We start from the raw sequence: 25,983 nt of genomic DNA on the forward strand, positions 1-25,983 counted from the left end.
AATCTATTTCTTGCTTAGGGTTTCAAACCCATGCAAAACTAACCATGATTCTTGAAGAAAATGGAAAGACTAAAAGAGTTAAAGGGGTTACCTCTAATCCTAGATGAAAAATCAGATTTTTCCACCACAATCCTCCAAGAATCTCCACAAGATGTTGTCTTTCTCCAAGCTAGAACTAATCTCCAAATATTTTGTGAGTTGGGTGAAGATTTTCAAGTGAAATGGAAGCAAAATTGGAGCAAGATGAAAAGAGCTTTCTTCCCTTCTTTTCTTTCTTTGGGTGCCGAACAAGGAGTGAGAGAGAGAGTGTTTTGAGTGATCAATCTTGGTTTGGAAGCTTGAAGAAAATGTGACCAAGAAACTTTACAAAAGTCAACCTTGAATAGTGTTCAAATAGTGAGATGCACTACCACTTTTTTCTCTTGTTTGTTGCACTAGTGCACTAATCCTCCAATGAAATTCCTTTAACACTCTAATTACTCACTCTTACTAGTCTAATATAAATTTCTCAAATCTCCACTTAGTCGTTTCGACGTGGAATGCGCGAACTTTCAACTCGCACGCGACAAAGCGAAATTTAAAAGAAATTCATGCAACGACGATATAATTAACTAACTCTAGGGTAAATAATTATAAAAATGACTATTTTAAGAATAAAAACATGAGTCCTCACAAGGGGTGTCAACGGTCCGGGTCTGGACCCGGACCCGGACCGGACCCGGACCCGGACCGGACCCGCCTACATTTTTCGGGTCCGGGTAGGTATATAGAGCCGGGACCCGGACCCGGAATCGTTTTATCTAATAAAATTACGGGTCGGATATGGAATATGCCCTTCCAACCCGTATCCGACCAGAACCCGTTTCAATTAATTAATAATTAAAAAATATATACCTATCTATGAATTATTCATGTCAATACACAATACTACTTTCATAGTTTCATTCCCAAATCTGTCGAACCCTAATGCCCACCGCCGCACCCCTTTTCCCCTCACACTCTCTCTCTTTTGCTCTGCCTCCCGCCTCTCCACTGACCAGTCCGCTCTTCCATCTCCATTCTGATGCTCCATCTCTCCATCTCCGGCGACGCTCTCCGACATCAGAAGTGCGTTGGATATCAGAGGTCCAAAAAGTCCATCTCCGGCGATGCTCTCTCCATCTCCATTCTCCAGCTCCAAAGAAGCCAAACCCGGTCCAGTCTCAGTCTCTTCTCTCTTGCTGTCTTGCACTCTCCATCTCTGACGCCGGCGAGCTCTCTCCATCTCTGACTTTGAATAACTTTGTAATCAGGTTTAAAACATGTGAAACATTTGTAATTTTCGTGTAGCAGAGTAACTTTGCTACGTGGTTTTATTGGTTAGGTGTTTTTCTTTTAGTTGGATTGTGCAATACTATGCTTACCAGGTTGAAGATCTGTGAACACGACCAAGTTTTCCTGTTGAAAGAATTCCTTTTTCAACTGCTAAGTGTGGTAGGATAAGGTTTTACATGGGCCATTTGATGGTTTTATATGGTTGGTGTTTTTCTTTTAGTTGAATTGAGAAAAGAGAAATTGAAGCACATGGATTTTGCTCTCCTCTCTCTGATGAAAGGTCTAAATTTGTGGCTATTTATGAAGGGAATTTGATCAGAATTCAATCACTTGACTCATAGATACAGATCAATTGTGTTGTTTGCTTGTGTGATATACGGTTTTCCCATATGGATTAGGATGCATTTATCTGTCAAAGTTCCATTCTGATGATGTAGCAAAATCAGGATTCTTTGACTGGTCTTATCCGAGTAGGCCCGACCCGGACCCGGGACTAGTCGAATGCGGTTCCGGGATAAAGAATAAGAGACCCGTCGGGTATTCAGTCCGGGTCCGGAATTAATACAGTGCTACGGGTCCGGGTCCGGATTTATTAATTCTGACCCGGACCCGACCCGTTGACAGGCCTAGTGAGCTTTTGTTACCGCGCATTCTCGGCTTATGCCTCCTAGTTTGAAGAAACGGTTAAAAACCACTGATGAAAAGTTACAACATAGGAGAACTTGCACAAATACAGCAGGGAATAAATTCAAAGGATGACAAAATTCTAGCGCTGGGACAGTGAGAGAGTTTGTATTGATGGAAACTTGGTAGCGATCGTTAATATTCCTGCTAAACTACCATTCACACTAGAGGCCAATTCCTCTTATTATTGTCCAAAAATAAAAAGAAAAAATTACAAAAATAATACTATGCCTGCTGGGCTGACTAAACACTTTAAATACCGGGCTATCGAGCTGACAAAGCCCAGTAGTGAATGGGATCTTTTTTTAAAAAAAAAAGATGATCCTGGCAGCCATCAAGAAAAAGCAAAAAAAAAGTGAAAAAGACTGGCCGTGTGAGGCCGGCAAAGAACATTTTGTGACGGATAAGTACAAAATGCTTTAGTATGCAATCATGTTCTCTCCCAGAATGGATAAAGTTTTTATGTGCACCCAAGTGGGTTTTTATCAACTTTCCCTTCTTTTGGTACAAATTTCTATCAACTTTCCAATGTGCCTTCTAATGTTTGGTCCATTCCGTGGCTTATGTTCTGTTAAAATCAATTAAAAGCCAATATCACAAGAATGCCATGATACACTGGATAGAACCCTAGCTAAGATATGTAAAGCGCTCGGGATAAGTGTGTACTCTCCGTTCTTTAAATGTTCTTTAGCAAAACCTAACTTTTTAAAAGGATTTTATGCTAAAAGTTTTCCATGAAAATAAAAGAAAAATATATGCAAATGGGCTTTTCAAAATGAAAAAATCGTTTAAAACGTACCTCACATTTTGTCAAATAAGTTTTTCACTTTCAAAATGTTAATTTTACGTTCCTTATAAATTCAAGTTAGTAAATATTGGTCCCAACCTAAATTTCTGGTCACGTTTCAGCTTGAATCAGTATTTGACCACATGCAATCATTCTTCATGTACAAAAATGTCATATTCCACTTTTTCAGAGGCAAAAATAAATACAAGTTAGGTCAAATCCTACTTTTTTAGTGAAAATATAAATATGGTTAAAATAAGATCCTACTTTTTTGAAAGCAAAAATGAATATAGATCTGGTCATTTGTCTAAATATAATTGAGATCTAACCATTTTGTCCTTAAAAGAAATGACCACACATAGGTCACATGATAGATTCAAGATAAAAAGTCATCGAAAATCTAGGAAGAGAGCAAATTTTATCGACTTAATTTTGTATAGAATGTAAAGTTACAATTTAAAAAATGAAGAACAAAAGAATTTCATTTAATGAAATTTGAGAGACATTTTGAACAATTTTCAGTTTTAAAATTAAATTTGCTTAGGTCTCAAATTATCTGAAATTGTGTAAATAAAAAGGGAGAACAGCTTAAAGTGTTTGTATCTTTGACATATCTAGCTTTGAGAGCCAGTCTTTTTTTTTTGGCCTTTTCATTCTTATTTTTTTTAAAAAAAACCACATTAGCTGCCGGGCTTTGTAAGTCCAGCAGCCCAATATTTTTTTTAAAAAAAAATTTTGCCTGCACTATCATCATATCAGAGTATTATTTTTGTGATTTTTTTTTTACAATAATCAGAGGAATTGGCTCACACTGGAGGAGAATTGTCGTAGTAAGTAGCAGCCATGCCATTGGGTAGTTAAACTTAAACAGGCTCTTGCTCTTATTGGATGATTTCTCCATCTTTGATGTCCCTTGCCTCCTTGGACTTAAATTACTTTTTCTGAAACCACTATCGGTCCATCCTTTAGATAATGAGTGTATGGTTGGGAATGTTTGGATTGAGCCTTCCTTTCTATTGTAAACAACACTTTTTTAAAAAAAAAATTTTTAAAAAGTGTTGTTTCATGAAGTAATTAAACTTTTTTAAAAAAGTGTTACGAAATTTTCAAAGGTGTTACATTCCCAAATTTTCAAAGGTGTTACGAAAAGCAGTTCCAAAAGTTTTTCATTTCTAAGGGAAAAAAAATTAATGTAGAGCAATAATTTTGAAGAAACAATGGCATGCATGACCAAATTGGAAAAAAAAAAGTGATGGATCAGCCATGCATGTTACGTGGGGCACTTTCTTCTGCACCTTTGTGATAAGGATCCCAACATTTACTTCAAGCTACATTCAATCAATTTCCAAGCATTTGGGGAATTGCATCCCTGATTTGTAACACTAACATTTCAATAGCATTAAAATAGGTCAAGAAGCCCCCTTCTTTATGAACACTAAAAAAAATCCAATAACAAAAGAAAATATTAAAATCAACTGAAAAGAAAAAGAAAAGGAACATTGCACTGGATATAATGAATGCTACCAACATTGCACTGGATATAAGACCCTCGACTGTTATTTAGTTTAAATGTTTCCTTAATAATACGGCACAGCAACACAATTTTACATATTCTACGGGCACATTTTCAACCATCAAGGATTTATTTGATACTGAACCGGCTGTTTCCAAAACTAAACTTTGACTATGAGTTATAGTAGCGCTTGCATCAATCAAAACCACACTATACTATACATTTGCTACAAGAAAAAAAAAAGGACAGAGAGAGAAAGAAGAACGACACAGCATGCCAGACTCTTGTGTCCTCTGAAATGAATATTTTAGGTTCAAGCCTCAAGGTTGGTTTGTTGATTAAAAAACCTTACCGTCCAGTGGGATTCAGAATCTCAGAGAAAACACTGTCACACCTTGAAGTTGTCACTGCTTGCCGTGGATGTCCAAGTTGTAATGCCACCATCTCAATCTTGCCAGCAGAATCTTGATCGCCTTCTGATTCAGACATCACATCTGTATCATCATCGGTCATATTTTGCACATCTCCTCCATGCATATGCAAGGGAAATGGATCAGGACGACCACCCTCATTTTCAGCTGCCTCCTGGACTTGCAATGCAAATTCAAGGCCACCAACTACATCATCCATTCCCGGTCGTTGAATCCCTTGATCTTTCAAACAATTAATGGCCGTTTCAGCAAAAATCCTCAAACATTGGGGTGCAATCTCGCCCTTTACATCTGGGTCCACAAGTCGATGGATAATCCCTTTTTTGTAACACTTCTTGGCCCATTCAGCCAAGTTCACCTGCTCCTGGGGTAAGTCTAGAATAATAGGTGCCCGACCACACAAAACTTCAAACAAAACCACCCCGAATGAGTACACATCAGACTTGTCCGTCAATTGCTGTCTCGTGTAGTACTCCGGATCTATGTAGCCAAAACTCCCCTTGACCTGCGTGCTGATATGGCTGTAAATCCCACTCGGACCGAGTTTGGATAATCCGAAATCTGAAACTTTGGCCACCCATGCCTCGTCCAATAATATGTTGGTTGACTTGACATCGCGGTGAATGATAGTGTGCTTGGTGCCCGTGTGGAGATAATCCAACCCTTTGGCGGCGCCAATGCAGATTTGAAGGCGTTTTTTCCATGGGAGCGGTCGATTGTCTGTTCTGTAGAGATGATCGCGGAGGGTGCCATTAGCCATATAATCGTAAACCAAGATCATCTCACCCTTTTCATCACAGTAGCCTATCAAGGAAACCAAATGAAGATGTCTTAAATTTGATAGCATCTCGATCTCGGTTTGGAATTCACGGGCACCCTGTCTTGATGAAGGATTTAATCGCTTTATCGCAACCGTGGTTAGATTGTTGTCTATGTACCCTTTGTACACGTTTCCAAATCCTCCCGTCCCAATCAATAACTTGGAATCAAAGTTGGCCGTAACGGATCCAATCTCCTCCAACAAAAATCTTCTAAGCGACGATGAACCTGATGCTCCAGTCTTTGTTGAACTTGCCGGGGTTGAAAGTGGGGTCCAAGATGGCTTTGGAGCACTTTTCTTGTCCACGTCTTTTACCCCTCTCTTCCATCGCCACCGGAAAAACAAGAAACCAATGATTAAAACCATAGCAGCCCCTCCTGCTGCCCCTCCTCCGACGGCAGCAAAACGTACTCGAGATTTTCCACGATTCCCCTTGGGATCATGATTGGTCCCGTCAAGACTGCCGTCGGTGTTATTCAATTTGAACAATTCTAAGCCATTCAAGATTGCATCAGCATACTTTGGTTTGACATCAAGATTCGGGTGCAGAGCAAGAAACAAGTCTTGCTTGGTCTGGCGATCGTCTGGTGGGTTTGGAACGAACACGAGGTAGTCTCTGAATACCGGGACTTCTGGGCCGCCTGCCCAATGTATAACATCAGCTTCTGGCTCAGCTAATCTATCACCGATAAATATTATGAACACCCGTTCGTTCTCCGCTGTTATCAAATCGGGATTAATCTCACAAAAATGCAACCTCAGGAGATAATAAAACCCAGAATCAACAGGAAACATCCAGCTCAAGTTGAACGAGGTGCTAAACTGTCCCATCACCCTTGCGGTACTATAAACTATCGGGGGTGCGGTGAAATTTGGGGTTTCTTTAGTGTACTTGATGGCCCGATCATAATCACTCAACTGATTTCCTTCATCTGCGCCCCAGAGGAATTTGAAATCGGAAGTCCATCTGCGGAACATCCCACTATCGTCCACCTCAGAAACAGCATTACCTCCTACGTTGAGCCTGTAAAGAGCTTCAAAGGCAGTCTTGTTCTGATCAAACTCAAACTGAACATTTGGATAATCCACGAATTTAAGGGGATTGCTGAGCATAACATGTTTACCCATGTAGAGATCTTCCGGGGTTGAAACAACTTCAATTCCATTAACGAAAGCGTAGGAATTCGAAGAGGGCAAAAAGGTAACGTTGAGGAACTGATTCATATCCTGAATATTGATGATATATTCTTTAACAACCGAATTGATTATATGTTCTTCAAAAACAAAGGGTGGCGAGAATCCCTTGTTAGAGCAGTAATTTATATCAACCTTTGGTGAAAGCCATCACCTATTAAACCCAAAATCTATATGGCGACTATTAAGAAATAAATTAACAAGAAATAGCGGAAGCGTACCTGAATCCATATTCATAAACTTGATACTTGAATTACCAGAGATTTGGGGTGGCCTTCCAGGTCAACAGGTATTCACCGATCCTTAGAGAGAGGCCTTTAGTTTCTCTCTGGTATCTTTCCTGACGATGGGATATCAGGGAAGAGGTATTTTGTGGTATTAGGGAATACGACAACTAAAACGATACCTGTGACCTGGGGACCATAACCCTATTTATAGGTAACATTCCTGTTACCTTTGGAGCCCTATTTCAGCCCATCATTGAAATAGGAGCCCATAAGTTTCTACACATAAAAGGGCCCACATCCTATTAGATACATTAAACCCAAACTATATTTGATCACTTTAATTGGGTTTAACCTTAATTGACAGTTTGCAATACATAATTATTCACATATAAGTCCAATGTTGGATTAAGGATCCAACAATCTCCCACTTGGACTATATGTGTAACCTTATAATTATATTTTGCAATTAACCGTATGAGCTCAACTTTACTGTCATTATCACAATGTATCTGCAACCAATTCGGTCCATCAATTACACCAATATAGGATCAAAGCGGCCTTTGTTACAATTTCGTAACTCGACCCATCAATGGTCACATATATCAATGCAATTGAATGACATGAATTATGATGTGGATGTGTAGCATGAAAATTTCATGTAATGTGACCAAAACATGCCTATTTCCAACTGGTCCACCTTAAATTTTATGAGATCAAACCATACCAAAATTAGAGTGCAAATAAATCCAAACTTTATTTATGCATAAAATATCCTTAAATCCTTAATAACTGAAAAATATCATAAGAGCATTTAAAATAACAAACTCCCACAAAAACTATACATCATTTAACACGACACCCATATGAGCAGTATGCTCATGAAACATTTTGGGTGGCAATCCCTTAGTAAGCGGATCCGCAACCATGGAGTTTGTCCCGATGTGCTCTATTGATAACTGTCCATTCTGCACTCTTTCTTTAACAGTCAGGAACTTGATATCTATATGTTTAGATTTGGTCGAGCTCCTATTGTTATTGGAATATAAGACTGCTGACTTATTGTCACAGAATAATTTGAGTGGTCTTTCAATGCCATCCACTACACGTAATCCTGTGACGAAATTTCGCAGCCAAATTCCCTGATTGGATGCCTCATAACAAGCTATAAACTCTGCAGCCATAGTGGAAGATGCTATGAGGGACTGTTTAGCACTCTTCCAGGATATGGCACCTCCAGCCAACAAGTAGACATAGCCTGACGTTGACTTCATAGTATCTTTGCATCCAGCATAATCGGAATCAGTATACCCAATGATCTCCAACTCATCTGACTTCCGATACGTGAGCATGTAGTCTTTTGTTTTCTGTAGATACCGTAAGACCCGTTTGGTTGCTTTCCAATGATCTAATCCAGGATTACTCAAATATCTACCCAACATTCCAGTAATGTATGCAATATCCGGACGCGTACATACTTGAGCATACATTAGACTCCCTACTGCTGAGGCATAAGGAATCTTTTGCATCTCTCTTTCCTCAAAAGCATTCTTGGGACACTGCTCAAGACTAAATTTGTCTCCTTTAGCCACAGGGGTGTCACCTGGTTTACAATTTTGCATGCCATATCTTTTAAGGACCTTTTCGATATAGCCCTTTTGTGATAGTCCTAAAATACCCCGAGAGCGATCACGGTGTATCTGTATGCCTAACACAAAAGATGCATCACCAAGATCTTTCATCTCAAAATTCTTAGTTAGAAATTTCTTGGTTTCATGCAATAGACCAATATCGTTGCTGGCAAGCAAAATGTCATCAACATACAATACCAGAAAAATATATTTGCTCCCACAGAACTTATGGTATATACAATCATCCACTAAATTCATCTCAAAACCAAATGAGATGATCACCTGATGAAATTTGAAATACCATTGTCGAGACGCTTGTTTGAGCCCATAGATGGATTTTTTAAGTTTGCAAACCATATTCTTTGGATCTCCTGATACAAAGTTTTCTGGTTGCACCATATAAATCGTCTCATCAATGTTACCATTGAGAAACGCTGTCTTTACATCCATCTGATGTAACTCAAGATCGAAATGTGCCACTAATGCCATGATAATTCTAAAAGAATCCTTTGAAGAGACTGGAGAAAAGGTTTCTTTATAGTCGATACCTTCTTTTTGTGTAAATCCCTTAGCGACAAGGCGAGTTTTGAATCTTTCCACATTGCCTTTCGAATCCCTTTTAATTTTAAATATCCATTTACAACCAATGGGTTTCGCACCTTCTGGCAATGGGACAAGATCCCAAACATCATTGTCCTTCATGGATTTAATCTCCTCATTCATGGCATCGATCCACTTTTGAGAATTTGAACTTTCTATGGCTTGACGGAAGTTGATTGGATCATCTTCCATCAATCCAATGTCATCCTCATGTTCTTGGAGAAAAATAATGTAATCATCTGGCACTGCACTTCTCCTTTCTCTAGTGGATCTTCTTAATGGCACTGGTTCTTGGAGAGGAAGAGTTTGTTCTTCTATAACAGTTTGTTCTTCGACATTGTCTTGATTTGTTATGTCATGATCTTGTTCAGGAATAGGGTCCAAAACAAGATCAATGACACCTGTGAGAATATTAATATATTCCTCTTTAAAGACAATGTCCCTTACTGTATTTTCTCCCCCAAACTCGACATCCTCAAAGAACCGAGCATTTCCTGTCTCAAAAATTGATTTGGCTGTGGGATCATAAAACTTGTAACCTCTGGATCTTTCAGAGTATCCAACAAAATAACAACTAATCGTTCTTGAGTCCAGTTTCTTTTCATTAGGCCTGTAAGGCCTTGCCTCAGCTGGACACCCCCAAACATGCATATGCTTTAAACTGGGCTTTTTCCCTGTCCAAAGCTCATAAGGGGTTTTGATAGTTGCTTTAGTTGGAACTCTATTAAGGATATATGCTGCAGTCTGTAAAATTCAAAGGGTCAAGAATTTCATTTGACACAAGCCTTTCTATTCTCCGTTTGGAGATATGTCCCAATCTCTTGTGCCATAATGCAGCTGAATTCTCATTGGCTAATTTTCTTTTAACTCCTCTAGTACTCAAATGCAAAGATTCATTAAATGAGGCAATCGTATCAATTAAATATAGATTATCGTAATGCATTAAAGAACCAGAACCAATCAATTTTGAATCATGAAACAATTCAAATTTTCCATTTCCAAATGAACAAAAAAGACCAAATTTGTCCAAAGCAGAAATAGAAATTAAATTCCATCTAAATGACGGTACAACAAATGTCTCATTGAGATCAAAATAAAATTCGGTCTTTAACAATAATCTAAAAACTCCAATTGCCTCAACTTGAACTGTTTTGCCATCGCCCACGTAGATATATCTTTCACTATCATTAGGCTTTCGGCAATTCAGGTAACCCTGCATAGACACACTGATGTGAGTTGTTGCACCAGAATCTAACCACCATGTGTGTCTAGGTACCGAAGTTAAATTAACCTCAGAACAAACCAAATTAAGAAGCATACCTTTCTTAGCACGCCAAGCGTGATAGTTGGTGCAATGCTTCTTTTGATGCCCTTCAGCCCCACAGAAGAAACAACTATTCTTTCCCTGATCATTTGATTTCTTTTGTTGTTTCTTTTGTGGCGCTGTACCTGCAGCTCCTTTTTCCTTCTTTCTTTTAAGTCCCTTACTTTTATTATTAGTGGTTGACACCAGATGAGCACTTTCTGTCTGCTCTTGCTTCAACCTTTCCTCTTCCTCTACACAGTGTGAGATGAGTTCATTTAGAGACCAAGTCTCCTTTTGACAGTTGTAACTCACCTTAAACTGGCTAAACTGTGTAGGAAGAGATATTAAAATCAAATGCACTAATAACTCTTCAGAGAGTTTCAACTTAAGTGCATTTAATTTCGAAGCAAGATGAGACATCTCCATGATATACTCTCTGATGTTGCCTTTACCACTATATTTCATTGAAACTAGGCGTGTCAAGAGCGTACTAACTTCAGCCTTTTCGTTCTTGACAAACCTTTTTTCAATGTTCTGAAGGAACTCTTTAGCGGTTACAGTCGTTTCTGACATTGTTCCCCTGAATGCTTCTGGAACGGCCTTTTTAATGATCATCAGACACAAGCGATTTGATCTCTCCCACCTCTCATTATTTCTCTTTTCATCAGAGGTACTTTGATCTGTAAGAGGTGGGGGAGAATCATCCCTTAACGCAAGGTCGAGATCCATTACTCCAAGTACTATCAAGAGATTTTCTTTCCAGGACTTGAAGTTTGTGCCATTCAGCATAGGAATATTATTGATGTTGGAAGTAATATTTGTAAGATCATTCGCAACTGAACAGAAAACATAACATAATTAAAACAAGCTCACATAAATCAAAACAATAATAAATTTAAATAATGGTAGTCCCATCTCAAGATACCGATATTCCATTAATATTTCGTCTTTGGACAAAAATATTAACTAGTGAGTGATATCTTGGTGCAGTAATAAATACTGATAATAATAACATGTCGAAAATAAATTTTCCTTTGGGCCAATTTATAAATCACATGTAAAATCCAAATAATTATCACGTATTTATTACCACAAGTGCACATGTAATTTTATTAAATATGGACCTTCCTTTGGGCCGATCAATATTCATAAAATTACAAGTACTCAACTAGTTATATTCTAAAATAAATTAATTTTCCTAATAGAGGTCACTTTGGTGGCATATTATGTCAATTAATTTATTCCAAAATATATATAATCATACCAATATTCAAATTTAAAATTATACAAATTAAACAAAATTTTGATTAAAGTCAACTTTAGTCAACTCCAATCAACCAATTAATTGGACCAAAACTTATTGGACCAAAGGTCCATATCCATAATTTGACCCAATTTACTATTCAAGCCCAAAAAAATTTTCTTGAAATCCATAAGTACTTTACAAAATTACATATTTAATGGGCCACACATATGAATTTTATAAGGCTTGAATATTATATTTAACTTTATTAGGATTCACTTAAATTAAAGAAAACCCTAATATTCTTAACATAAATTACATGTGAACTGGCTCTTAAACAAAATACGCAGTTAAAGAAGATAGCAACAATTGATTGACCACATCCAGAGAATAAGCCAACTAAGTATCTTAGTAAAATAAAGCAGCTAAAGTTTGACTACTGTAGGATCTACCAGAATGTCATAGCAAAACAATTGATTCGTGTAACTCATGAATTGCATTAAGTGAATCGGCCAAGTGAAAACAACAAAGCAAACAACCATGGTTTGACTATTATGGGATCTGACCGAAGGCACAACCATAAGCAACTAAACAAGATAACTATTTCATTCTCGTGGGATCCACTGAATTCAATGATCTAAGTTGACCAAAGCTGCAAAACAAAGGTATAATTGATACAAGAATGCATGCCAACGGAGTCATATGCCACCGTGGAGCCCACTGAAAGTCAAAGCCATAACCTTTTGTTTTCATGGTCCAGGATTCATGTTGAATCAATAAAACCAAGTGGGACCACTGAATTTAATCAAACACTGAATCGTACAATTCATGAATTAGCTATTGTCATGAAAACTGACTGAATCCTTATTGCAAACAATCTGAGTGCCGTAAAACCCGAAAGCCGAACACAATGCAATAAATTCTTCACAAATATTATACATAATTTTCTTAAACACAAAAATTACTAAATCCATATTATTTCCTAATAATCAACCATAAGGGGCTCTGATACCACTTGTTAGAGCAGTAATTTATATCAACCTTTGGTGAAAGCCATCACCTATTAAACCCAAAATCTATATGGCGACTATTAAGAAATAAATTAACAAGAAATAGCGGAAGCATACCTGAATCCATATTCATAAACTTGATACTTGAATTACCAGAGATTTGGGGTGGCCTTCCAGGTCAACAGGTATTCACCGATCCTTAGAGAGAGGCCTTTAGTTTCTCTCTGGTATCTTTCCTGACGATGGGATATCAGGGAAGAGGTATTTTGTGGTATTAGGGAATACGACAACTAAAACGATACCTGTGACCTGGGGACCATAACCCTATTTATAGGTAACATTCCTGTTACCTTTGGAGCCCTATTTCAGCCCATCATTGAAATAGGAGCCCATAAGTTTCTACACATAAAAGGGCCCACATCCTATTAGATACATTAAACCCAAACTATATTTGATCACTTTAATTGGGTTTAACCTTAATTGACAGTTTGCAATACATAATTATTCACATATAAGTCCAATGTTGGATTAAGGATCCAACATCCCTTGCTAGAAACTGTGAGATATGCGCTAAAGTTACTGAGAAGAGTGAAGTTATTAGCCTTGACATTGAAGAAAGACTCCGTTGTGTTGAGACCGCCGGAGTACGAGGTAGGGTAGAAGTAAAGGCGGAGGAACTTTTTGCCTAGGCTGACAGGGAAGGTATAAGAGAATTGAGAACGGATGATTCGGGCACTTGAAAAAGGGACTCCGCTGACTGAGGAGTCTAGCTCATCAGTGGCTGTGACTGCTGATGAAATATTTGCCATGTCGTTCGGTGAGAATTTTGAGCCCACGTCGCCGTCCCATTTCCGGCCATCAACTGAGGTTGAATTCGAGGATGAGCCGCAGTTGATCAGGATATAATCTGTGGGGGTGTAAGGTTGAGCACTGCCAGTGGAAGCGATGACAAACAACAAATTGAAGAGAAAGCAGAGGTATACAAGAAAAAGGAACATTGGAGCAAAGACTTGCAGGGAAAAATAAACAATACTCCCTCCGTCCCACTTTGATAGTTCTGGTTCTTTTTTCACACAGTTTAATAAAAAATAGTTAACTTTGTTGGAACAATCAATTTAGGTAGCTATTTTCCTAAAATACCCTCACATTAATTAGAGTACAACTTTATGGGAACTTGAATTGATGGTAAAAAAAGAATCAACTCTCATTAAATGGGGTAGGTTTATAGTAACAACAACTTACATTGAATAAGGGTATTTTAGGAAAATTAAAATACAACTACATTCTTCAATTGGAAAGTGGACTACAATTTGGGACAGACGAAAAAGGAAAATAGGACTATCAAAGTGGGACGGAGGGAGTATATTTTTTCGGCTCAAATGGTAACTCACTTTTCTGATGGAAAAATTGGTCGTTATTCCATTGAAGCGTAGGATTGGGATTTCGCCATTTGCCTTTAAGAAATGTCGTGGAATTTAAAGTCCCCAATTCAGATGAATAAGGAAACGGTAGTAGAATTAACATCATGAAGTGAGGATGGCAGTTTTAGTGTGGACTTGTTAAGTTGGAAAAGTCAATTCATTGGTTCCATAACCCAACTCCGACCAAGTTTCTGGCTTAGAGTCATATACCCCACCACATGCACATTATAGCAGGGGCAAAATGGAAAAACAAATTCTTCCCAATCAAAACTAAAAGAGAAAATGATGAATTTCATCCCTTATATTTTTGCAAAATATTTTTTATGTCTCACATATTTAAAGCTTGTAAAATCTATACCCTTACAAGTTAGAGATGTACTACTAATTTCATCCAAAAATCGAGTTTTTATCAACTTCTAGGCAAAGGGTTGCACACCCTAGCTACATTACAATATTTCAAGGCTATTAATCAACTAAATGACCAAAACAAAAGCAAACGGCGAATTAAACCTCGTTACTTCGCTGACTGATACATGTTTCATTATTTGAAGGAAATAGTAATGCATAGCCACCAAGCCAGAAAAATTCGACTGCAAATTGTTGATGTAGTAATTTGTAAAAGCAAGATAAAATTCTTCTATGTTTCAATGATGTTTACTTTTTTTTTTCGCTTGCTCTACTTTTACACTGCTCTCATCTGTTGTTTTATCAACAGATTCATAGACGAATTTTTCCTGTTCATATTTTCTTCAAATAATCAACATGCATTAACTAGTGAAGCAACGAGATTCTAGTGCGACATCTACTTTTGTCTTCGTCATTTGGTTGACTAATAGGCCTTGAGATGATTTACATTTAGTTGGATATGAAAATATATAGAGACATGCTCAGGCTGAATGTTCTCGGGTGGAAAGTTGATTTAGATTTCGTTGTGGGATGAAATTGGTACATGTTCAAAATGACAGGATGGTTTTTTTTTTTTTTGACAAACGATAACATTTTTATAGATATTAACACTTGATAGTCCAAGGGCTAATTACAAAAAGGGGTAACTACCCCCATATCTTTCCTAGCTAATATTGAAAACCAAACTGGGAATGAATCTTCCCATTCAAAATTTCTAGTTGCCTTGACTGCAAATTGCGCCAATTCATGGCTACAACTATTAGCAGTTCTGGGGACAAAAGAGAAATTGCAACTTTCAAATCTTTTCTTCAGGACATCAATGTCTTCCAGGAGAGTTTGGAGTCTACCTTCCTGGACATTGTCCGTATTGATGAGGCTCACAATGTACTTGCAGTCAGATTGGACTTCTATATTTGTCCATCCTGCACCTTGAGCCATTTCCAGCGCATTTCTGATTGCTAGAGTTTCCTCTCTGGCTGCATCCCCTTTCCTCCTGTCAGTAATTCCCTTCGCTTTCACTATCACCCCTTGCCAGTTCCTTGCAATGATCCCCAAACCTGATCTGACCATTTTAGCTGAAATTGCTGCGTCTGTGTTGATCATCATTGTTCCTTCCTTGGGAGGCTCCCACCACTGCTGGACCTGTCGTTCCATTTCAAGAGCTGAAGTTGTTCTCGTGTCTGATTCATTTGCTGCATCGTACTCTATCCATTCCTGCTATGCCTTGTCAATTATTTCTTTTGCATCCACTACCTCACACTAGAATGTTAACTTGTTTCTCGCTTTCCAGATCTGCCATAAAAGGTTCACCGTAAGCCTGATCCTATCTGCTCCTTGTGTCTCCTTTGCTACTTGCATCACGGCTTCCCACCATCTCCACAAGTTACCTTGTAGTGCAACTAAGACTTCCCACCTTACTGGAGCTAACTTCCATACCACTTTAGCTTTTGGGCAGAAGAAGAAAATGTGCTCGATTGTTTCCGTTTCCTCTCCACAGTAGTATCATATCTTGTTGTTGGTTCCAAATCTCTTGTATAGAGCTTCATTTGTGGCCATTCCATTTTGCAAACATCTCCATAAGAAATGTTTCAGTTTCATCTTCACATTTAAGCTCCACAATCTTTTCCATACTGTATGCTTTCTAACTTCCCAGCTGGTTTCCGGATCAGGTGCAAGTCTTCGATTCCCTTTTTCACTTTGCTCCTTCGCCACAGCATAACCAGATTTCACAGTGTAAATCCCAGACTTGCTATAATTCCAAAACAACCAGTCTTTTCTATCATATAAGCTAAGGGGGATATTAGTAATGAGATTTACATCACATATTCTATTATGAAGTCCTAATTTTGAATTATCTTGTTTAAAAAAAAAAAAAAATAGTAATGAGATTTACATCAGTTACATTAAACCAGTATTGCAAGAGATCATTCTTCCACTTTCCCCCCTCTATTAGCTCATGAACAAACTCGAGCTGACATCCTATTGGCTTAACCGTAGTTACTCTTCCATCAGCCAATCCAGGTATCCATCTGTCATGCCAAATCTTCACTGACCTTCCATCTCCCACTCTCTTCTATAGCCCCTGTTGAAGTAGTTCTCCCCCCTTATGCATACTTTTCCAGCACCAAGAAGCATTATTAGGTGGCTGTTGTCCTAACCAGCCCTCCTCTTTCATGTACTTAGCCTTCAGGACTTTGCTTACTAACAAATTTGGATTGGTAACAATTCTCCAAATTTGTTTTGCAAGCAGAGCCATATTGGAGGCTTCCAGGTCTCTAAAACCCATCCCCCCTTTCCCTTTGACCCCAGAAAGTTTGCTCCATCTCACCCAATGTATCTTCTTTTCAGATTCCCCCCCACCCCACCAGTACCTTGCAATTCTAGCACTTATGGCCTTACACAATCCTTTGGGTAATTTAAAGTAGGACATAATGTAAGAAGGCATGGCCATGATGACTGATTTGATCAACACCTCTTTACCCCCTTGGCTAAGCAACTTTTGTTTCCAGCCTTGAAGCTTACGACAAATGTTACTTATCAAATACCCAAAGACCTGGTTTTTAGCTCTCCCAATGGTCATCGGAAGGCCTAGGTATTTACCACTATGAGCCTCCCTCATGTTATCCAACACTTCACTAATTTCCCCTCTAAGCATCATGGGAGTATTTCTAGAAAAGAACATGGCAGATTTGTCAAAATTTACTACCTGTCCCGTGGCTTTGCCATACAGCTGGATTATCTCCTTGACCTTCTGAGCTTCTTGTTTGCTAGCTTTACAACACAAAAGGGAGTCATCTGCAAAAAATAAATGTGAAACCATGGGTCTGTCTTTGCAGATTTTTATACCAGTTATGTCTTTATTATCCACAGCTTTCTTGATTAGATTTGAGAGCCCTTCCGTGCATATGATAAACAAATAAGGAGATAGAGGATCTCCTTGTCTAATACCTCTGGAAGGTTTGACACATCCTACCTTTTGTCCATTTAAATTAAAGGAGTAAGAAACAGTGGAAATACAAGTCATGATCCAGTGAACAAAAGTAGGACAAAAACCCATGTGTATCATAATTCTACCAACAAAATTTCCACTCCACCCTATCATAGGTTTTAGACATATCAAGCTTAATGGTCATGAAGCCTACTTTGCCAGATCTCTTGCTTTTCAGGAAATGTTGAAGTTCATGAGCGATGATAACATTGTCTAGAATTTGTCTACCTGGAACAAAAGCAGATTGGGATGGGCTAATGCTGTGCTTAAGAACTTTTTTCAGTCTATTAGCCAAAAGCTTTGAAATGGTTTTGTACAAAACATTGCATAGACTAATAGGTCTGAAATTAGTTAACATCACGGGGTTATCAACCTTGGGAATTAGGGAAATGATGGTCTCATTTATAGACTTAAGGAGATTACCCGTATGAAAAAAACTAGTAATGGCATTGACCATGTCACCTTTTATAATACTCCAGTATGTTTGAAAAAAGCACGGGGACATACCGTCAACTCCAGGAGCTTTGTTAGGAAACATAGAAAAAATGGCTTGTTTGATTTCCAACTCGTCCACAGGTTTAATCAACTGAGCGTTCATGAGATTGGAAATAGTGCGCGGTATGCCTTGTAGCACTTCATCAAATTCTGTTGGATTATTGGATGTGAAGAGCTTCTTGTAGTGCTTACACAATTCTTCCTCAATTTCCTGATCGCTCCTACACCACTCCCCATCATTCTTTTGGAGGATGCTGATCCTGTTTCGTTTCCTTTTGGCCATGACACTTTGGTGAAAATACGCAGTATTTTTGTCCCCCTCCTTGAGCCATCTACTTCTTGATTTCTGGCTCCAGTATAGCTCCTCCTCCTTATAGGCTTTGCTTAACTGAAGCTTCAAAGCTGTAATGACTCCCTTATTGCACATCTCATCCGCCTCTCTAGCTGCCTTCAATTGCTCCTTTGTCTCCTGAATTTTTGCCTTTGCATTACTTTTGCTGTCCCGTTCCAATCAATCAATGCAAGTCTGCACTCCTTAATTTTCCTCACTACTTTAAACATTCTGGACCCTTGTTGTTCTCTCCCCCAAGCCGTTTTAATTACCACTTCAGATGCTTTGTCTTTTGCCCATCTTTGATCAAAGAAAAACCTTCTTTTTCCTCTCCTTTGTTATGGGTTCGTATCCACCAGAAGAAGGCAGTGATCGGATGCCTCTTTTTCAATATGCTCACAAGTTACATTTTCATATAGCTGCATCCATCCAACACTCCCTAAACATCTATCCAACCTCTCCTTTACCTCACCCTTCCCGTCCCATGTATTACTCCAGGTCCAAGGAACCCCTACAAATCCTATATCCACCAGCTCATTCCCAGAAATGAAGTTATTGAAGTCCCTAAAGCTACCCTCTGATCTTTCTCTCCCTCCCCATTTCTCTCCATTAGAGCAAATATCATTAAAATCTCCCATTACAGCCCATTTATCACCCCAATCCCTCTTTTTTTTCCTCTATTGTTTTCCATTGGTGTTTCCTAACTCTATCCTCCATACTAGCATACACGCCTATCAGCCACCAGTCATCATTTGTTTGCTTATCTACTACCTTCGCAGCGATGTACCAATCCGCACCTTGTACCTCCAGCCAAACCACATGACAGGGATGGTTTTGCTTTCCTTTGAATGTGATGCATGAAAGAAAATATTTTCAAATATGTGAGGGACAAAGTTGGTCATTTCCTCATTTAATTTTAAAGGGGAAGAGTTTTACCTTTCGATTTTGCCCCTAATATATTAAACGCGTGATTGGGGTATGTAATTCTTAGCTGGAGAGTTGATCGAATTTGATTTATGGGATTAAAGTGGTATATTTCCAAAATATAAGGCATTATTTTATGAATTAATTTTCTATACACCAACAACATATACACTTTCACCATTAGATGCATGACATGTAATCCGAATTTAAATTTGAAACTCAAATTTTGCATATGTGTCGTATATCCGATCGTGATAGTGAATACATCGTCAGTGTATAAAAGATTTACTCTTATTTTATACCATTGTAAGTATGGGGCACGAAAAAATCTTTTCTAAAAAATAAGGGACTAATTGGGTCTTTTTTTTTTATTTTTGGGCGAAGGTGCTTGGTACAAAAATCTATTTACCATAGCTGTGAGAATGAAATAGGAGGATTTACATTAATTGATCAGAACTTGATTTTGGGGTGCAGAGATGCTGAGAACATCCATGATAATTTAGCAAGAAAGAAGGAATAAGGACATAGAAGTTTTCTCCTTTCTAGTGGTGGGGTTAAATTCTTATCATTTCTTGTCATCCTCGAGCAAGTCTTTTGATCAACGTTACTTTTTTTTAAATTCAAATGATCGTCATTTTTAGAGGACAATTGTAAGTTATCTTGGAAATTATAATGAATAAAATTATCTTTTTCAATTGAAAAAATATCAAATTATACTGTAAACATTAAATTATTATGTATATCTTGGTTCAGGTGCTCATTTCCCTTTATCATACAATATAAAGGAATGGTCTGTCCTTTGGAACATCCAATAAAATTGGAACGATATAGAGAAGATTTGCAAAGACTATGCAAGTGTGACACACAAAAATGAGAAAAAAAGGATGGTCTAATTTTTTATTGGTGTTCGTTGTAGGGTTAGGTATTAAAATACAACTCAAAAAAAGATTGATGGATAAAATCAAAAGATGCGTGAATAGTATAGCACACTTAGCAATTTCCTTTGTCCTGGGCATTGGTCTCCAAAAGAATCCTTTAATGGCAGAAGAAATACCAACACGAGTTGATTTACAAGTTACAACTCATCGGATCTACAAGTTACAACTCATGGAATTATGTACTTTTGATTTTAAAACTTCAATCTTAATTACATGACTACTTCACAAAAGACTCATTTGCTAGGAAAAAAAAAACTTGGCAAGCTAGAGTGGTGGCCTGTGGGTACTAGCAGTGATATACTGATATTACACAAAATAAAGTAGTGGATGCTGCCGCGCCGGGGGGGGGGGGGGGGAGAACATCTTTTGTTTTCTTTTGTTTTCTCTTTTCGACGTGTTTGCAGGAAAGTTAATGAGCTAGGAAAAGGGCCAAAAAAAAAAAAAAGTTATGAAGTGAGATAAAAGCGGACGAATAAAGTGGGCTTCTATTATTAGTGTTTTGAAAAGGGAAAGTGTCTCAACATAAGAAAGCAATAGACATGAGTGTCTGTAGTAAAATGATAAATCGTAAGAAAAAATATTAAAAAATGGATTATTCAATTTATTTTCTATATTTAATAATCAACTTAGCTAACGGTTGGTCAATGAGCACTCGTCACAAACATTCAAATGTTAGTTTTTTTTTTTTTTTTTGAAAAAATACAGTGAATTTAGGAAGTGTTTAAATAAATGGGGCTCAATAATTATGATTGAATTTATTCATAGGGTAATTTAAGTGTAATTTAGTTGTACTAACAAGTTCTACATTAAAAAAATCTTTTAATAATTATAATTTTTTTTAATGAGAATGGGTATTAGCTAATGCACTTGATTTATACCAAAGATTACACTGTGAAAACACGTACTTACGCTCCTTGTCCTTCTTGAATTCAAACACACTTTCCTTATTTAATTTTAATTTACTAAATAGCTTGCGGATGAGACCTCTCTTGATGGGTCCAAGTGATGAATCCATACTTAGGTTCATACCTTAGATTTTCATATAGGAGATTTCTAACGAGTGCCTATACACCTAAATCATACCTTATTAGCTACATAAATTCACAATATATTTTTTCTAATTAATATTACTTTTTTCAAAATATGAACACTTGAAATCCATTATTGGACATTCCTTTGACAGACTCTTTCATATATAACCATTCTACTCTGAATAACTAACCTGTGATCATTAAAAATTGAACCGAAATTCAAATTAAATAAAATATTTTTATTGATTAAATGCTAGTCAAATTGATTGCAAATTCAAGCATCGCAATAGGCAGACCTTTCTGGGATCTACAGCTTCTTTTATCTTGGATCATGCACAATGCAGCAGCATTGAAGACCACTAAATCCAGGAACGCATAAAAATCATTCACATGAGAAGAATTATTCGTATATGACAGGAGACAACAAAGCAACCAATTAGTTTGAAAATTTTAGGATTAGCTTCCCCTCCCCGTGAACGGGGTTTGCTTTTAAAAAAAATGTTTGGAAGCCAAGACATCAACATGCCAAGGGCTTAGAATCTGTAGAATAAACAAATAAATTGAACTCCATTTGAAATTCCAACTTGATAAACTTGAGACTTAAATCAAACACCCAATTTCATTTGCCAAAATCTTTGATCAAAGGCTCGATTGATTTGTGAACTCCACTTTCGAGTTTCTATCAATGTATGATACAGCTTAGGTAGAAGCATTACCATTAGAATATCCAGAAAGAACAAGAGTCACGAGGATGAGTGAAACCAATTGAACGCTCCTTGATGCCATTGTGCTGTTTGTTGATGCCAAACCAATATGAACAGCACATACAACAGAACTAGCCTTGCCTATTTATAACGAAATGATATTGATAATTAGAAACGTGTCATCACTTATGTGGTTCAGATTTAGGTTCAGGTTGACCTGTATACACACTTTGACAAATGGCTTATCCGTATATTAAAGCTTTTGAAAATCCGATTCATCATCTTCGAGTGAGACAATTGACAGATTAATTGGCTATTGTCGTTTTTTGCTTTTTTTTTTTTCTCTTGAGTGGTTTTTTATGTGGAACCGTTTCTAAATGAAACTGATAGAAGACCAACTTTCAAAAAAGATTTACCAACCGTTTGGTTGGTGGGTTTTCTACTCTTCAATGGGTAGAGAAAGTGCTTTATACCCATATATAGATGATGTTTGATATACTTCTATGGGTATTGTTCAATCACAATCAAAAACCCAAAAGTAGGTAATGGTCATTACTGACCAATTTGTGGGGGGAAATGAACCCCATTGACGAATTTAATACTAAATGACATAAGAAAAATACAAAAAGAATGAAGATACGGCTATCTGTCCATAGCGACACCAGTCTTTCTTTCTTCTTGTACTCTTTTTTTTTCTCCTTTTTCCTTTTCTTTTTGTGTTTTTGTAAGCATACTGATGTTCCTTCCTTTCCTTTATTCTCTCCTCCAATCTTTTTCTTCTTCTTTTCTCTTGATGGCCAGTAGGTGGCGGTGGTGTTGGTGGCCATTGTGAATTGCTTGGGTGAAGCTTTTGGTTTTTTGGCAATTATTGTGACTTTGACAAATTTTTCTTTATGAAACCTTAACACCCGTAATTTTGTGATTTGCAGGCAAAACATAGCATCACCTTGTGTCTGTCTGTGTGTTTTTTTTTTTTTTTTGGTCTTCAAGATTTTAAGTTTGACTCCATGTGTTATTGGACAATTCGATGTCAAATTAATTTAAAATTTAACTTCTCCAAAGTGAGATGATTTTTTTGATAGTCATTTGGTATATAAATTTTTTGAACTAGTTGAAGTGGCTTGCCACTTTAGTGGTGATGGTGGTTGAAAGTGGTTAAGGTTTAGTATTGGAACTTAGGAAGAAGAAGGGAAAATAAAAAAAAAATTGAAAACCCATTCCTTTTGATTACAATACCAAACAATCAATAAGTTTTTGGCAATACTCATTGCCATCGAAGAATTTTTATAGCCATTGCTACTGCTATTCCGTAGGGTATGCCAAACGGGTGGTTGGATATGGCAACCAACACGCCTGAGGATGGAGAAATAAGGCAGGGGTGGGAGTGGGGGATTTTTTAACCCCACCTCAAGTGGGGCAAGGGATGGGGGAACATATCACGCTCCATCCCCCGCCTAAATTTTGACGTAGTATAACATCTATGTATGTTTATATATATATATATAGAGAGAGAGAGAGAGAGAGAAAACTAGAAGGAATTAGGCTGTGCAAGCACAGCTTAGCCCTACCTATAAAATTCTGGTTAAATGCATCACATTATAATTGCTTTCAAATAAAGAGCAATTACAATTGCTAAAAAATAAGGTTTATTTTTAGTAGAATGTTCCAAAAGTTTGCTCCAACTTGCTTATTGTAATGTAGTAGAGATATATTGTTGTATTGTATGGACAAATAGCGATAAAGAATTTAAAAACCAAACACATGAAAAATGCAAAACCAGTTCAAAATGACAGGATGGTTTTTTTCGGCTCAAATGTTCTGATGGAAAAATTGGTCGTTATTGCATTGAAGCGTAGGATTGGGATTTCGCCATTTGTCTTTAAGAAATGTTGTGGAATTTAAAGTCCCCAATTCAGATGAAGGGTCTGTTTGGTTGGAAGTAAAATGTTTTCCTTGGGAAAATATTTTCCGTGGAAGTAATTTTCCATGAAAATCATTTCCCTTTCATCATTTTCAGGTGTTGGAAAATCATTAACTCTCTAAGCGTGGACTTGTTAAGTTGGAAAAGTCAAGTCATTGGGCAGATTTAATGCATCAAGTCATTAGGCCAATGGCCACTTGCCATTTGGTCCAGTGGTCATCACCATATTTGGTGATGCTGGAGGTCAGGGGTTCAACCCCTGCCTCCCACAAATTTGCCACAATATGTGGCTGTAGGGATGGCAACGGGGCGGGGTTGGGGCGGGGGACCCCTCCCCCGTCCCCCGCCCCGTTGCCTATTAGTTCCCCCCATCCCCCGCCCCGTCCCCCGCCTCCCGCTCCCGCCCCGCCTTGCCCCGCTTCCCCCGCGGGGGCACCCGCGGGGTTAATAAAATTTTATTATATAATTTTATTATAATTAAATTTTAATAAATAATCAAGTACTAAAATATTAACACATCACAAAATTATTATTCATTGTAATTTTACAATTGAAACTCATAAAAACAATCAAACAGAAGTTATTTGAATACAATCCAATATGATGAAATAAATATAACTAAAATAGTCAAATTTTCACTTTTAGTACAAATGCAATCACTAATTCATCATTGTGTTTGTGCTTTTTTTTGAGAAAAAAATGTTATTCTATTAAGTGTAATTAGAAATTTAGTATAAATGTATTAGTAAATTTAGTATAACTAATTAATAAATTCTATTAGTAGACATGTATAATTATTCATATAATTGATAATATCAATTATATTACATAAACTAATATACATTATATAATACATCTAACTAATAATATAATTATCATAAGTTTATAACTAATTAACTTACATATAATATATAGTCATTTATATATATATATATATATATATTTTTTTTGCTGGTGGCGGGGCGGGGGATGGGGCGGGGGAGTATACCCCCGCCCCGTTTCTAAGCGGGGGGAAAAAATTCCCCCCCGCCCCCGCCCCAACCCCCGCCCCGTGAGCCCCCCGCGGGCACCCGCCCCCATTGCCATCCCTATGTGGCTGGTCTTAGTTGACCATCTCCCTTTATCCTTTCCCCTAGATTAGGCTAGATTAGGTTATAGGACATCCTTCGTTGCAGGAAAAAAAAAATTAGGCCAATAAAATGCACGCGTATAGATTTATTCTCCCAAATAAAGCTTACGGTTCTCCCTTTTTAATTTCAAGCAGAAGTCATCAAGATTTGCATTTAATCGGGGTTTTCTTGATCTAAGCTTACATGATTAATCGATGTTTATGTAACCTACAATTATGGAGCAAAATTGGCTTAGAAGTATGATGCATTCTCTTGGTAATTTAATTTTATTTTTGAGAAAATGATCCAAATTGTCACTTTCAAACCATGCAAAACTTGCTCTAAATTTTGAAAACATAACAATATCGCTCCATAACCCAATTCCGACCAAATTTCTGACTTAGAGTCATATGCCCCAACCACATGCATATTATATCAGGGGCCAAATGGAAAAACAAAATTCTTCCCAATCAAAACTAAAAGAGAAAATGATAAATTTCATCCCCTTATATTTTTGCAAAATAGTTTTTTTCATCATACATATTTAAAGCTAGTAAAATCTACACCCTTACAAGTTAAAAATGTACTACTAGTTTCATCCAAAAATCTAATTTTTATCAACTTTTAGGCAAAGGGTTGCACACCCTAGTTTAGGGTCGTAAAAACGAATCGAACCGCTCACGAGTTGCTCGAGTCAAAGTTTGACTCGGGTTGATCAAGTAGAACTCAAGTTCAAAGGTACTTAGTTTGGAGTCGACTTGATTATATATATATATATATATATTATTTTTATTTTAATAGTAAAATTACATAATATTTTATTATTTTTAAGAAAACTTATTATTTTATATTTTTAAAAAAATCAAATAATTATTTTTTTTATTTTTTAGGTTCGAGCTCGAGATCGAGCTATTACATTGAGAGTTCATCAAGCTCGAACTCGAGTTCGAGCTTGATA

General features: G+C 37.3%; 1 protein-coding gene and 1 pseudogene across 1 annotated transcript; one reads left to right on the forward strand and one right to left on the reverse strand.

Annotated features, from left to right (window-relative positions):
- Positions 1 to 4,320: 4,320 nt before the first annotated feature.
- On the reverse strand, positions 4,321 to 15,738 carry LOC113773992 (receptor-like protein kinase FERONIA). The gene is made up of 3 exons (XM_027318576.1): positions 15,266 to 15,738; positions 13,315 to 13,687; positions 4,321 to 6,878 (listed from the first exon to the last, which is right to left on the reverse strand). Exons 1-3 carry the CDS (start codon positions 15,736 to 15,738, stop codon positions 4,647 to 4,649), a joined length of 3,078 nt encoding a protein of 1,025 aa, XP_027174377.1. The 3' UTR covers positions 4,321 to 4,646.
- Positions 15,739 to 20,111: 4,373 nt separating this feature from the next.
- Positions 20,112 to 20,221, forward strand: LOC113776605 (annotated as a pseudogene).
- Positions 20,222 to 25,983: the final 5,762 nt, after the last annotated feature.

Source organism: Coffea eugenioides, chromosome 6, assembly GCF_003713205.1.
Source record: "Coffea eugenioides isolate CCC68of chromosome 6, Ceug_1.0, whole genome shotgun sequence".
Lineage (NCBI taxonomy): Eukaryota > Viridiplantae > Streptophyta > Magnoliopsida > Gentianales > Rubiaceae > Coffea > Coffea eugenioides.

Bases quoted from the DNA above. Each gene is read 5' to 3' on its own strand.
- LOC113773992 (XM_027318576.1), bottom strand. From the start codon at position 15,738: ATGGAACGACAGGTCCAGCAGTGGTGGGAGCCTCCCAAGGAAGGAACA. The intron at 13,688-15,265 runs GTTTTCAATATT...TTCCACTGGCAG, and splicing joins GAAGATTCATTCCCAGTTTG to TGCTCAACCTTACACCCCCA. The intron at 6,879-13,314 runs GTTTCTAGCAAG...CTTTCACCAAAG, and splicing joins ACTTTAGCGCATATCTCACA to GTTGATATAAATTACTGCTC.